A 15099-nucleotide genomic window follows, 5' to 3' on the forward strand; every position below is an offset into this window, starting at 1 on the left:
AATATTAAATTATTATTAATTTGAATATTATGTTGTGATTAATTTTATTTTATTGCATAATTTGTTATTTTAAATATTTGTTATTTAAAATACTTAGTTATTTAAATATTTAAAAATATTCATTATTTGAATTTAAGATATTTAGTTATTAAAATATTTAAATAATTAAACATTTTTCTATGTAATTATTTAGCTACTTTTATTATTTTATTATTTGAGATATTTAGTTATTGAAATGTTGAAATAATAATTTATTTTTTCAATGTTTAATTTCTATTATTTTAATAACATTTTATTTGAATAATCTAGAAAATCATAACTTATATTGTTAGTACATAATTTCGTGATAAATTTTGTAAAAATATAAAACTATTAATAATATGAATATTATTAAATCTATTATAATTATTTTTTGTATTTTTAATAATTATTCTAAAGTCTATACTACTATTACATAATTTCATTATTAATTTTGTAAAAATATTAAATCATTATTAATTTGAATGTTATGTTATAATTTTTTATTTTATTGCATAATTTCGTTCTTTTAACTATTTAAAATATAGTTATTTTAAATATTCCTTTATTTAAAATACTTAGTTATTTAAATATTTAAATAATATATAATATATTTAGAAATACTCATTATTTGAATTTAAGATATTTAGTTATTGATATTTTGTTTATTTTAACAAAAAATCCAACTAAATATTAAATTCTCAAATGTAAACTAAAATATCAATTAATAATTTATAAAAAATATATTTTCAATTTAACATATATCAAATTTGTTAAATTTTCTAAGATACATACATACATACATACATGCATACATACATACATATATGCAAATTTTTAATTACTAATATAATTATTACATTATTGATAGTTTTGTTTCTAAAACTAAAAATCATTTTTGGTATAAATGTTGATTAGTAGATATTATACTCTTAAATATTTTTCTGAACGTTTTTTAATCTTGTAAATCTTTAATATGTTGTTATTTAATGTAATGTAAATTAAAATATTAATTAATTTATAATTATATATATATGTATATTAAATTTAAGTATTAAAATAATTATTTTATTATTAATATTTTAGTTGCATGAAATGGGTTAAATTACTAAAATGTGCACCTAAATTTATTTCTTCTTTTTTCAATGGCATAGAAAAAGTTTTTTTTTTTTTTTTTAAATTCCCCATTCATTTCATTGACATGAATGTTTCTCTTCATCTTATCTTAGAATATAAAAACCACTCAATCCTTTCTCTAATAAATCAAGAAGAATAAAATGAAATCATAAATTTATATTTATCATAAAGAAATCTCATTAGAGATCAAATCCAATGGGTTTGATTGGTCAATTATATGAGAAATTGCACCTGCACACTTGTTTTAGAAAACAACTTTTCTCTTACTAAACCAGTTTGAACTTGTCCCACATTGGATATTTACAAGTTTTGTTTTGGATTTTTTAATAGAAGCTGATTTACACTCCTTAAAAATAGAAGAAGAGAGTATGGAGACTTGATACTATGCAACGCATGTGCACGCATGTATTCGGCGCAATGAGATGCTTTAGAGGCGCACTTTGCTCGCACTTATATTTAGTAGAGGTGCACTTTGATCACCTTGAACATTAGATCGAGTATGATCATCAAAAGGCATAATTCAAAGTTAATAGTCATTAACTATTAACTACCTTTTAAATAATGTTCAAGGTGCATTATCTAGACCAACACTTACCTTTTCTTCATACATCTTTAGAAGCTATTTAAGGATAAATAAGACATTTCACACACAACAATTTCAAAATTCCCTTTATCTCCTTACGCATCTTAAAGCTCCTCCTTCAAATTTCAGTGACCCTATTTTCCAACAACCTCTATCATAAGAATCACTTAAAACAACTGAGAGAATTCAATGTTGTATTTAGAAAACTAATAGAACCACAAGTCCTTCAAATAAATAGGAAAATAATAGTTTAAAGATTGAAAAAATTAAAGAGAACAAATGCAAGTATAATATAGGGGGTATTTTGTTTTTTTGCTACGTGAATGGGCTCTCATGTTGCATACTCCTTGTTTTGAACAGATCTCCATCACGTAACTGGTCAGGGAATTTAAATTCAAATAAGTTATGACAAGACACTTTGGAATTCGGATCTGCTACGAACAATATATTTTTTAATACACTGATCACTGTGCCTAGTGTGTTGTTTGTAACAAATACGACAAGAGTGGGTTAATTTCTGAAGTGGGTGTTAGGAGGATTTTGTGAGGGTGCAGCACTTGCACTGCAGCGTCGTCCAGCCTCCACTTAAAGTACCAAACGACTGTTTCGGCTTCAGTCAGGTTAAAGTCCGTTCGAAAGGGAGACCGGATCTGCTCTTCACATCTGGCGCCTGACACGCACATCCTATCCTGGTGGATGTGATTGTGAGGCGTTTAATTGTGAGGAGCAGATCCCGTTATCTCTATTTCTCACAAAGAACGCCTCACGCCGACTTTATAGGTACATCTCTTGAAAACATCATTCTTATATGTTATTATTTACGAGGAGATATTTTCAATACACAGTGGGATGTGCATATAAGACACTTCTGCTCCTCACATAAGGGCGCCTCACGTCGATTTTACAAGTACGTCTCACCGTGTATTGAGAATATCTTTGTTAGAACGGTGTGGGCACATATATGCACTGATAGAAGCCGATATCTGTACAAGTACATAAGTCGCCATGTCCATCCTCGTCCCTTCGCCAATTGCCAGTTCGCCTATTCTGAGAGAAAGTAAGGAGGAAAAAGACAGAATAGAATGGCCGTGCGTTCATTGCTTCAGGCTCCTCCATGCTCTCTCACAGTTACAGACAAACCGAAATCCATCCGTCGAAATGCTAGAGGCCACGTCCATTCCATCATAACCTGCGCGTCCTCTTCCTCTGATCACTCAAGCACCAACCATTCGTTAACATCTCCTCCATCGAAGGTCGTCGTGAAGCACCGCCGGCCCGCCCAAGAGAACATCCGCGACGAAGCTCGCCGTCACAGCTTCTCCACCCACAAACATGGCTTTTCCGCCAAATACGTTCCATTCAACGCTGATCCCACATCGACTGAATCTTACTCCCTCGACGAGATCGTCTACCGCAGCCGCTCCGGAGGCCTCCTCGACGTCCAACACGACATGGACGCTCTCAAGAAGTTCGATGGTCAATACTGGAAATCACTCTTTGACTCCCGAGTCGGCAAGACGACGTGGCCTTACGGCTCCGGCGTTTGGAGTAAGAAGGAGTGGGTCCTCCCAGAGATCGACAGTGACGATATCCTTAGCGCCTTTGGAGGCAATTCCAACCTTTTCTGGGCCGAGCGTTTCGGCAAAGAGTTTTTGGGTATGAATGATTTATGGGTGAAGCATTGTGGGATCAGTCATACGGGTAGTTTTAAAGATTTGGGGATGACTGTATTGGTGAGTCAGGTGAACCGGTTGAGAAAGATGAACCGGCCGGTAGTTGGTGTGGGGTGTGCTTCCACTGGGGGATACTTCTGCTGCCCTCTCTGCTTATTGCGCTTCGGCGGGGATTCCGTCCATCATTTTTCTCCCTGCAAATCGAATTTCGATTGCCCAGTTGGTCCAACCAATTGCAAATGGGGCTTTTGTTTTGAGTCTTGACACAGATTTTGATGGGTGCATGCAGTTGATTCGTGAGGTTACATCAGAGCTGCCAATCTATCTTGCCAACTCTTTGAACAGTCTGAGGCTTGAAGGGCAGAAGACGGCTGCCATTGAAATATTGCAGCAGTTTGATTGGGAGGTGCCAGACTGGGTTATTGTTCCCGGCAGAAACCTGGGCAATATCTATGCTTTCTATAAAGGGTTCAGCATGTGCAAAGAACTGGGGCTTGTCGATCGGATCCCACGACTTGTCTGTGCTCAGGCTGCCAATGCCAATCCGCTGTACCTTCATTACAAGTCGGGATGGACCGAATTCAAGCCGGTGAAAGCTAATACAACTTTTGCATCTGCCATACAGATTGGAGATCCAGTTTCTATAGATAGAGCTGTGTTTGCCCTCCAGAATTCGGATGGGATTGTGGAAGAAGCAACTGAAGAAGAACTGATGGATGCTATGGCCCAAGCAGATTCGACTGGCATGTTTATATGTCCTCATACCGGTGTTGGTGTTGCTTTGACAGCATTGATTAAACTTAGGAAAAGTGGGGTTATTGGCCCTACTGATCGGACTGTAGTGGTTAGCACTGCTCATGGGCTGGGCTGAAGTTCATACAGTCCAAGATTGACTACCACTCAAAGGAGATTGCAGACATGGCTTGCAGGTATGCTAACCCACCAGTGCATGTAAAAGCAGATTTTGGGTCAGTTATGGATGTTCTAAAGAAGTATTTATTGAGCAAGACTCCAAAACATTAGTCCTCTTGTGCTCATTATAAGTTTGGAATGTTTGAATGTTTGATTCTCCTCGTTTCTCTTAGTTATTGCCGTTGTAGTTTTATGCATTCTTTCTTGTTTGCCTCAATATCTGTAGCATTGGATGCCAAGTTTCCGAAGTAACAATATTATCTGAAAATTACTGATAAAGCAAGTTTGGTCGCTGATTTCTTTTTATTGGTATCCTTTATTCTTTTTGCTGCTGCCTTGGACTACTTTGCATAACTTGATGTTCAAGTTTGACTTAGATATCATAAAGGGAAAATGAGTCTCCACACCTGAATTGTAATCCTCAAATCCACACTCAATCCAAACACAGCTTTTAAATTCTGAAAGGAAAATTGAGCATTACTTATAAACATGCATTGTAATGCTTATTGTTTCTTAGGATATATCAGTGCTATGAAGTTTGCTTTTGCTTGGCCATAATGAGAAATACCAGAGATCCAGCTAGTAAAACTTAAATGATTTCCAGCAACTTGGCACATAGAAATCCTTATATAATGCCATTTCTGCATCCTAGTGCTGGAAATGTTTTGTTTGGCAATATCATCTATTACTTACTATACATTCTTCTGCAAAATGACGAGCAGTTACTATGTAACTGTGATACAAGTATTATATGGAAAGGTAGAGAAGGATTACATGGAGGAGGCTAAGATTCAAGCAGAGATTGCAATATTCCCTGTCATAGTTGTCAGGAAGGGCAACAGGGTAAAGCTGGGCGATTATGGGGCCCCTAGGTGATGAAAGAAACATTAGATTACCATTATTTATATTAAAGGTTTAATTGAAGACGAGGCAATAATCATGAATATCATTCTGACATGAATATTTGTGGGGGAGGGGGTGTTATCTTGAAATTGGATGGTAATCTGATTTGGGTTTTGAGTGGTCCCCTTGCCACATGAATATCATTATCTATACAAAATAACAACATACCATCATCATCTAAGCCTCATCCTAATTATATGGGATCGGCTACATAATCTTGCTTTGTCATTCCTTTCTGTTTAATGTCATATCCACTGTTAAATTGTTGGTGCTTAAATCATTTTTTATTACTCCTTTTAGGTCTACCCCTACCCCTTCTAGCCCCTTTCATATTTTTAATTTGTTTCCTAATATATCATTCCTTTTTTCTCCCCCACCAAATGTTAATATTACAACATATTATTATTTATTTCCTAAAACCTTACCCTTTTTCTGTTATGTTACACTTCTGGTAGAGTGGCAAATTCCCATCTGTGAGAAACTAAGGATTGCATTGCTAATGTTTCATTCCTAGTAGATTGCATGGCTTTTGTGCAAAATTTGCAGCTATTGATCAAAATTCATAGTATACTAAAAGGAAAAAAGGTGCAAAACAAGACTCAACACCCATTGACTTCTGTAAGACAGAGAAAGGCTTATTGTGGGGGTAGGATCTGTTAGACTGTTAAAAACATGTATAATGGGCTACCGGCTAGGTAACCCAATCAAGAGTGAACATGGCAGTGATCCATACAACTGGCGTGTACACTTGATTAGTTAAGGTCCCATTGTACGTGCCTTGTTTGTAGCAGATGTGAAGCCTTTATTATTGTATTCATTTTGGTACAGTTCACATTTGATAATGGTCATTTTTTATATTTGACTTCTTAAGCTTCAAGTTATTGCTTTCATAAATCTTTAGCTTTCTCCACTAGAGATGGTGTTACACATTGTCAGTAGCATCTGATCCAAGTTTAAGTAAGATGGATCAACTAATAAAGTTAACAGCAGAAACCAATTCAATTGAATGAAAGCGCTTGTTGTCATTTAAGACAGATTAAGACAATGAGAAATCATTGCTGAGGTATCATCAGAACTGAAACTATTGAAGGATATATTCATAGTTCTGCATTTATTTGTTTGTTATGCTAAAAATAATGAACAAAAATGAGTTCTAGCCTTAAACGCTAAGACCTACTCAATCTCTAAAGGATATTTTTGGAGATTAACATTGCAAGGTCCACTTGCCCACCATCTCTTAATTCTTGGTTTCTTCATTTGGTTTCAGTTCGCAGTTTTGTAGGATTCACCATATTGACAATGAACATGGAAAGCGATAGATAGATATTGTAATTTGGCATTTACATGCTTCGGAGCTGGAAGGTGGTGGCTATGGCGTGGCATTGACTATCAAAGGTTCAAAATACCGCAAGATATCCACATGTATCATACGGTACAGATCAGTTTTTGAACCCACCAATACACCAAATGACCAAGTAAAGGGCCAAATGGGAGAAAATGCAGCAAGTATTTGGTTGTCCAGATATGGGAAACCAGGATTTATTAAAATGAGAGTCACTCAGTTATTTGCCAGGTCTTATGAGTGCAATTTAGACGGGCATGGGTAATTGGGTTGAGCAACCATTGAAATTTGAAGAGCCGAGGCCTGAGGGCCCGGGGCCCAATCCTCCCCCAACAAGGCAACAATGCAACATTTCTGCATCTGCCAGAATGGTGTTTGGTAATTTTACCGAAAAAAAAAACGAATGGATTTTGGTAAAAATAATGTATGTGTCTTGTTCTGTGGGCGTTTATTAAGAGAGTGTTTATATAAACATTTATCTGAAAAACGCTGTTTTAATAAATAAAAGCGTTTCAGTTTCGGCATTTTCTCATAATCGCCCATGAAACCAAACATAACCAATGCGGATACCTTGTTGACACACACACACGCAGCCATGGCAAAAGCTATGTTAATCCTAAGAAACAAGAACAAAGTCAATCTAAAATCATTGGAACCATCACCTTAACAAATCCTATATTTCAGTATTGACTGCAACAAGTTCCAAATCAATTAAAAGAAAGCTCTAATCCCTTTTGCCACCAGTCGTGTTTTCTAATACAATACAAAGAGAGCTTCTTGACGACTGAAGGACAAAAGAGAATTTTTTGCAGTTTCAACGTCAAAGCTCTCCACGATGAATGATAATAGCAATTTAGAGCAGATGCATTTGGATTTGGGCCTAAGAGCAAATTCTCTATGTCCACCCACCGATGAGTTTCTACTTTCATGAGTAATCGTACAATGATATGCTCTTATCGTCGGACACACTCACAAGCCGACCTGCCCGGACACCAGTCCCCCCTGGCGGGCGGAATGCCACCCCCCAAACCTGGTCCGTGTGATTACTCATTGTCTGCACTGAGGCCCTCATGTTCAAATCCCAAATCCGCACAGTCCGATCACTTGAGCCTGTTGCAAGTGCCGCACCATCTGGGCTTGCATCCAAGCTCAAAACCCAGCTTGAATGACCTGACATGGCTCCAACCAGGCTCTTGCCATCTGCATCGTACATGTGCACATGAGCATCATCTGAGGCTGAAAATAGGACCCGAGTGTCAACAGGGGAGTACACAAGTGATCTCACGGGCATGGAGTGACCCTCCAGGTGATGCAGGAACTTGGCTCGTGTTACATCAAAGACGGAGATTGTGCCATCCATGGAACCACAAGCCAGTCGTCTCCCATCTGGACTCCATGCAACTGAAAGGACGAACTTGCCACTGCCACTCTTATCAGAAGGCTTAGATCCTTCTGGACGTGGAACAGACAGAGTTGCTATTAGTTGCCATGTTGCAGTGTCCCATAACTTAACTGATGCGCTGCCTCCGCCAGCAACTGCTAGAATGGTGCCCTGTAAAGAGCATAATCAATTTGTTATCTTTGTGATTAGAATAATTAAATAAATATATAATTAAAAAAAGCTTGTGTAGTTTAGTCATAAAAATAAGGACTGGGTTAAAGTTTGGTAGTTCACTGAACTTAGTTCTGTAATCCATGTAAGCAATGCAGAAAATCTCAGCAAAAATAAAAGTACAGTTGTAACTAGAAATCAAAAAGACCAGAAAAAAAAAAAAAAACAAATTATAGTGTGCATGTGGTGAGAGGCATAAACCTCTCCCCCATTCATGTAATTGCAACTTAGCTCAAAACATATTTGCGCTCATAACCCCTTGTTTTGCTAAAGTGTGGGTCATATGGTTTGCCAAATGGGGATCATTCACATAAAGGATGGCTCATACATGCATATGATATTGAATGAGAAGTCTTGGACATCGTATTGTGGATGACTTGGCTCAGTAACCTTGCCTTCAACCTTGGTTTTTTTCTCAAACAAGTAAATTCTAGCAAAGTACTATACAGGTGTAGAAAAGCCATTACCCAATGTTGGCCCCATCTGACTAGTTATTTGGGGTCTTGGGAGGGGTGGACAGGATATGGACTTAACCTTTGGCTTTTATTTTTGGTAAAGTGACCTCTCTCAAACTTGAGCCAACGTTCTCATACTTGTCAATCCAAAGATTTTACCATTACACCAAGCACTAGGCAGATGTATGGGCAAAAAACAAATACGAAGTTGTGTTAAGATAAGCTTGACGTAAGACATGACCTATGCCAAAACCTAATAATATTGGTAGGGAAAGAAAACACAGAAACAGCATAAAGTTGTTTTCTATAGTGATCCCCTTGGTCTTGACTGTCTCCAACATAAATTCTCCTAAGACTCACCAGCCCTAGCTAATGAGTGAGCCACACTATTTGCTGATCTAGGGACCCAATTGAATGACCACAACAGACTAGACCCCAAAGCTCTAGGACATCTGACCAGAAAATGCAGTGTCCGTGGTTGTTCCAGCATTCTTTAGGCCAAATGGCATGACCAATTAACAGAAGGTTCCCCACTCCGTAACGATGAAAGTCTGATTTTGGTCTTTGTCAGCTGTCTTCAGTTGTATCCTGAGAAAGCATCCATAAGTGCAAAGACAGCAAAGAATTTCCAGAATTTCCAATGAAGCTATGGCGCTAGAACTTCCAACCAGCTGCTGCCAACTTCAGCCCCTGTAGAATTGCTAAAATTTCTGCTCTTGAAGAATTTCCAACCCCAGCTGGTCATGAAAAACTTGGCACTGTGTGTCCCCTGTCACCTCTAATTTTTACCCTAATACACAACATCCCCAGATTGCCAACATGGCAGCCATCAAAGTTCAATTTCCACCTGCCATGGTGTAAACGGGACGGAACAAAGGTTGGTTCTTATCTCATTTAGGAAATGCATCAACCTCCATGGACCCACCTTGGCTCTCCTTGCGCACTTGATGGCATTTACCAAGTCTCTAAGAAGGACTAAAAATAACCTTGGTCTGCTGATCAAAAAATCTTTGGTCTCATTTTCTTGACAATCGTGGAACCTGTAAGGAGGGCAATCACTTTGGTTTTAGCAGCAACCATGTCACCAATCAACAAAGTATTGCCAAAAATTAGAGTGTGGGTAACCAGGAGACAATCTTCTACACATGAACATGTAAGATTAGCTTTCATGTGTATTTTGGAGGCTGATGAATTTAACTACCCAAAACAATACTACTGCTATTACCATGATGTATCAGAAGAGTTTTCAAGTGAAAAGTGGAATGGCTATAAACATTTGTTAAATCTGCAGTGTGACCCTTTTAGCATGTAAGTGCGTTGATGATCAATATTTATGAATAAAGAGTTCATACCCAATGGCAAAGAACAAAAATCCTGCCAATACCTTCAAATTGTGTATATATTTGTGTTTGCATATGACTGTGATTTCTAATTTCGGTTGTCTACAGACAGCTAATGAGCAGTCTGATTCTGGCAATCAATTATGAAATAAAGGTTTTTCTGTATTCCTTGAACATAGAATCGTCATTGCACAGCCCTCAGCTAGAGAAAGTATAAAATGGTAATATTTGTGCAATAGGGATTGTTTCTCCAAGGTACTCTTTTTTAATGGTTAAGAAAATTAAAGTGTCAAAGTAGGGAAGTCCCATAAATGAGTTAAGAAAAACCATAGGTCAGTTCTCAAAATAGACGCTCCAAGACTACCCCACAGTTACTGTTCCCATAAAATCCTTCCAGATTCGCTCTTGAGGCAAAAATCCCTCTCCTCCCTCTTTCATCCATTTAATCATGACTTTGGAATTATCCTCCAAGGCCCCAACCACAATGATGAACAATCTAGTTTGGGCTAACGACTTAATCAATGCAGATAAGTGGAAACCAGAATTGCAGTACCTGTAGAACATCCATCAGAATTTAGCTCTGTGGTACCTAGAGGAGGTAGGTGTTTCCACGTAAAACTTAGAAGCCTAATCTCAAATTGAGCACTCCGAACTAGGTTGGAGCTCAGAAGTTAATTGGGTTTTGAATATTTTAACCCACTGGAGTTGTCATGCACCAATACAAACACCATTTGGCGTTGACATTAAGAAAAACAGAGTCAGGCAAGCAAATAATTGGTCAACCCTTCTATCGACTATGCATCAAAGAACAGGGAAAAATGATAAAAAAAAAAAACAATGTCTAAATACTAATTTTTCACGTAACACTATCAGAAACCCGTGAGAAGCTGGGATTACGAAGTAAGCATAGGAAAGGTGAAGGTTATTAACCTTAGGATCAAACTTCATTTGCCAGACTTCTGATGGTGGAGCTTCGAGAGTGGCAATTGTGGCGTTCGTATCGACATCGAAAACCCGAACAAAGCTATCGAGAGAAGCAGAAGCTGCGATAACACCGGAAGGATGGGCAGCAACCGAGACCACGCCGAGGCAGTGCCCTGTATTAGTACCCTCCAGGACGAGCTCGTCTGGTCGCCATAACTTCACAGTCTCGTCGAGGGAGCCAGTGAGCAGAAGAGCAGGCCGGGCATCAGTTGCAGGAACCCAGGTGACAGCCCATACTGATTCTTCATGAGCATTTTCGATCGATTTCAACCCTGCAAGCTTCATTGATAAATCATAAAACCCTAGAAGCAGAAACCCTAAAAACAAAGGCGAGGAGCAAGAAAGCTCTCTCTGGCGCGTTTCGTTTCTGTCTGACTTCTTTTTGATTCGTAACCTCTGGCTTCGGTTGAGTTCGAATTCTTTGCTTGGTGGCCGGCCCGTTTACTGTTTTTCAGTTACTGCTTTTCTTGTGTGCAGCCTGGCACCTGCTCAACGATTTTGGTTCAATACTTGACGTATGGAGTACCCTATGATTTATCAAATGGGCAAAAACTAACATATTCTTTGAAAAATTATTTAAGGTATTCTTATGGTTTTTATAATAAAAAATTCATTTTTATTCAAAATTAATGTCAAACAAATCTTAAAAACCCAATCGAAATTCAGCCTAAAAATTATTTAAGGAATTCACCAGGGAGGGGTCCCTTATTTCGCAGAAATGAAATTGCAACATTGCTATTTACTATATTAAAAAAATACAATAGTTTCTTAATAATAAATTTGCAATTATAAGTAATCAAGTCTTGAAACTCATATAAAGACTTAAAAGAGATCATCATGTGCTCGTTTTTTAAATATTGCTTCAGCAAAGCATTTAATATAAAAGAATTCGATCATACAGTGATAGTTCTGAGTTTTACTTCATAGTTGTCTTTTGTTTCACATCGAGAACTCCTAGTTGACTTGGACAGTAGGACCGTTCGGCTTGAGAACCGTCCAGGCAACCGGTTCCATTTTACTCCAAACCCAGTCCCTGGCCAAAAATTGTTGAATCAGTCAATGACCCATTGACCCGAGTGTTCGAACAATCGACCCGTTGACCCGTTCAATGGTTTTTGTCCATTTTTTAAAATTATTTTTTAATTTTCATTGTCATAATAGGCCATTCGTTTGAATTGGACGGTCGAACCATCAACCTAGAAACCGGTGGCCAAAACGGTTTCGTTTCCAGGTCATTTTTTTCTAGATGTCAATAATTAGACAAAATAACTTTGTAGTCATAGTCATGGGAAGGGTGGACATTGCAAGGGATTCCAGAACCTTGAAAGATAAATTCAAAGTGACCTTAAACACAGAAAAAAATTGGCGGTGAATCCACCAAATAGGGTTGTTCATAAGAAGACCCAACCCGACCAAACTTACCAACCCGAGTCAGCCAAGTTTTCTTTAGCGTCGGTCGGTTTCGGGTTACTAAAAAGCATAAACCCGGTTCAGTTTCGGTTTTCACACATGAAAACCAAAACCGAACCGACTTAGTTCCTAGTTAGTACTTAGTAGTTAGTACCTAACTTAGTTTCTACTTTATAATTACTTATAGTTACTTATAGTTTCTATTTTCTAGTATTCTCTTTAGGAATGCCATTAATGGCAAGCATTGCAAGACAAGAAATGCCATTAATCCTATTAATAGCTTCTTGCATTCTTTTGGAAGATTTAAAGAAAGTACCCTATCCTCTAAGGTCCTTTACACCAAATAGGTAATTACAATTAGGTGTCTTTTTTACTTAGATTAGAAGCCTTCTTAAAAATTCCAAATTCCAGTATTCTTTATCTAACACAATTTGACTTTTTCTTTTCTTGGTAACTTCTAACTTGGTCCGCCCTTACTCCCTTAGCCCCTCAACTCAAGCACTCAAACCGACTAGGTCGGTTTTGCCTAACACAGGGTCGGTTTCGGTTTCATTTTCAAGCAACCCGACCAGGTCGGGTCAGTTGGAAAAACAACAGTAAACCAACCCAACCCGACCCGTGAATAGCCCTAACACTAAACTGAAAAAGCCAAGGAAAAAAATCAGAAAATTGAGTCCAAAGTTTTGCTTTGAGACGGAGCTAAACATACATGCAATCAAAGAAAGAGACAAAAGCAGATTGTCTTGTAAGAAAGTTAAAAAAAAAAAATTGCACATGAAAACACAAAGAAAAAACAAAAGGTCAGAAATAAAATGGTGGTAAACCCTAGACCGTACACGCTCAAATAAAGCCAACAGTAGAAGAAACCTTTGAATAGTAAAAATCCAAAATCATAAAAAACCATAGTTTTTGAACTGCCATTGATCCGGATGGACAGACATTTCGGCCCAAGAACCCTCTAGGCAACTGGTTCCGTTTTATCCAATCCCGGTCCTTGGCTAAAAGCCACTAAATCGATCAATGACCCATTGATCCAGACGGTCAAACTGTCAACCCGTTGACTCGTTCAATGGTTTTTTATCAAATTTTTTTATTTTTTTTAATTGTGAACCGTCTAGGCAACCGATTCCATTTTATCCCAATCCCTGTCCCTGGCAAAAAACCATTGAATCGGTCAATGACCCATTGACCCAGGCGGTAGAGTCGTCGACTTGTTGACCTGTTCAATTGTTATTGGCCGTTCTTTTTTTTTTTTTTTAATTTTTGTTGTTAGAATGGGTCGTCCATTCAAACCGGACAGTCGAACCATCAACCCGAAAATCAGTGGCCAAAACGATTCTATTTTTGAGTCGTACAAGTCACACACTTGAATGACATAACACATATGATACTGCTTAATGGACCACACACACTCAAATTTTTGCGTGTAATTTTTGTTGAAGAAGAAGACCAAACACACACACACAAAAAAAAAAAGCAGAAAATGAAAAATAGGAACATATCGCACATGCTCGAATAAAGCCAATAGTAGAAGAAACATTTGAATAGTGAAAATCCAAAAGCATAAAAAAACCATGGTTTTCGAACTGTTGTTGACCCGGACAGATGGGCATTTTGGCCTAGGAATCGTCTAGGCTACCGGTTCTATTTTACCCTAATCCCGGTCCCTAGCTAAAAACTATTGAATCAACCAACGACCCATTGACCCGGGTGGTTGAACTATTGACCCATTGACCCGTTCAATAGTTTTGACCATTTTTTTTAATTGGGAACCGTCCATGCAACCGGTTTTGTTTTATCCCAATCCCGGTCCTTGACAAAAATCGTTGAATCGGTTAATGACCCATTGACCCAAGTGGTCAAACCGTTGACCTAATGGTTTTTGGTCATTTTTTTAATATTTTTGTTGTCAGAACGGGTTGTTTGTTCGAATCAGACGGTTGAACCATCAACCCAAAAACCGGTGGCTAGAACGGTTCCATTTTCGAGCCATATGAGTCATACGCTTGAATGATATAACACATACGATACTGCTTAATGGACCTCACACACTCAATTTTTTGCCTATAATTTTTGTTGTCAGAATGGGTCGTCCATTCGAACCAGACGGTTGAATCGCCGTTTTTTTTTTTAATTGCGAACCATCTAGGCAACTGGTTCCATTTTACCCCAATCTTGGTCCCTGGCCAAAAACCATTGAATCGGTCAATGACCCATTGAGCGTAGTGGTCGAATCATCGACCCATTGACCCATTCAATGGTTTTTGGCCATTTTTTTATTTTTTTTTTAAATTTTGTTGTTAGAACGGGCCGTCCATATGAGTCATGTACTTGAATGATATATCATGTATGATACTGCTTAATGGACTTCACACACTCAATTTTTTTCCTATAATTTTTGTTGTCAGAACGGGCTGTCCGTTCTAACTAGATAGTTGAACCATCGACCCAAAAATCGGTGGCCATAATGATTCCATAATTTTTTGCTTGTATTTTTTGTTGTCAGAATGGGTCATTCGTTCGAATTGGATGGTCGAACCATCAACCTAAAACCGATAGCATATATATAATATATATTAAATTCTTCATTTAGAATTTTCAATGAAGAATATATATATAAAAGATTCTTTTATCCAAAATTAATGCCAAACAGATCTTAGAATCCCAATCCAAGTTCAGCCTAATACTTTATAGGGATAAGTTAACTGCACTCCACCCCAGAACTCTGAA

The 15099-nt window shown here is 37.7% G+C and overlaps 1 protein-coding gene and 1 pseudogene across 1 annotated transcript; one reads left to right on the forward strand and one right to left on the reverse strand.

Annotated features, from left to right (window-relative positions):
- Positions 1–2491: 2491 nt before the first annotated feature.
- Positions 2492–4496, forward strand: LOC104591034 (threonine synthase, chloroplastic-like; annotated as a pseudogene).
- A 2710-nt stretch (positions 4497–7206) lies between these two features.
- On the reverse strand, positions 7207–11467 carry VIP3 (Transducin/WD40 repeat-like superfamily protein). Its single transcript, XM_088889880.1, has 2 exons — positions 10906–11467; positions 7207–8120 (listed from the first exon to the last, which is right to left on the reverse strand). The coding sequence occupies exons 1-2, from the start codon at positions 11242–11244 to the stop codon at positions 7494–7496; spliced, it is 966 nt and encodes a 321-aa protein (XP_088746006.1). The 5' UTR covers positions 11245–11467; the 3' UTR covers positions 7207–7493.
- Between the last annotated feature and the right edge of the window lie 3632 nt (positions 11468–15099).

Source organism: Nelumbo nucifera, chromosome 6 (genome assembly GCF_055504915.1).
Source record: "Nelumbo nucifera cultivar China Antique chromosome 6, China Antique-T2T, whole genome shotgun sequence".
NCBI lineage: Eukaryota > Viridiplantae > Streptophyta > Magnoliopsida > Proteales > Nelumbonaceae > Nelumbo > Nelumbo nucifera.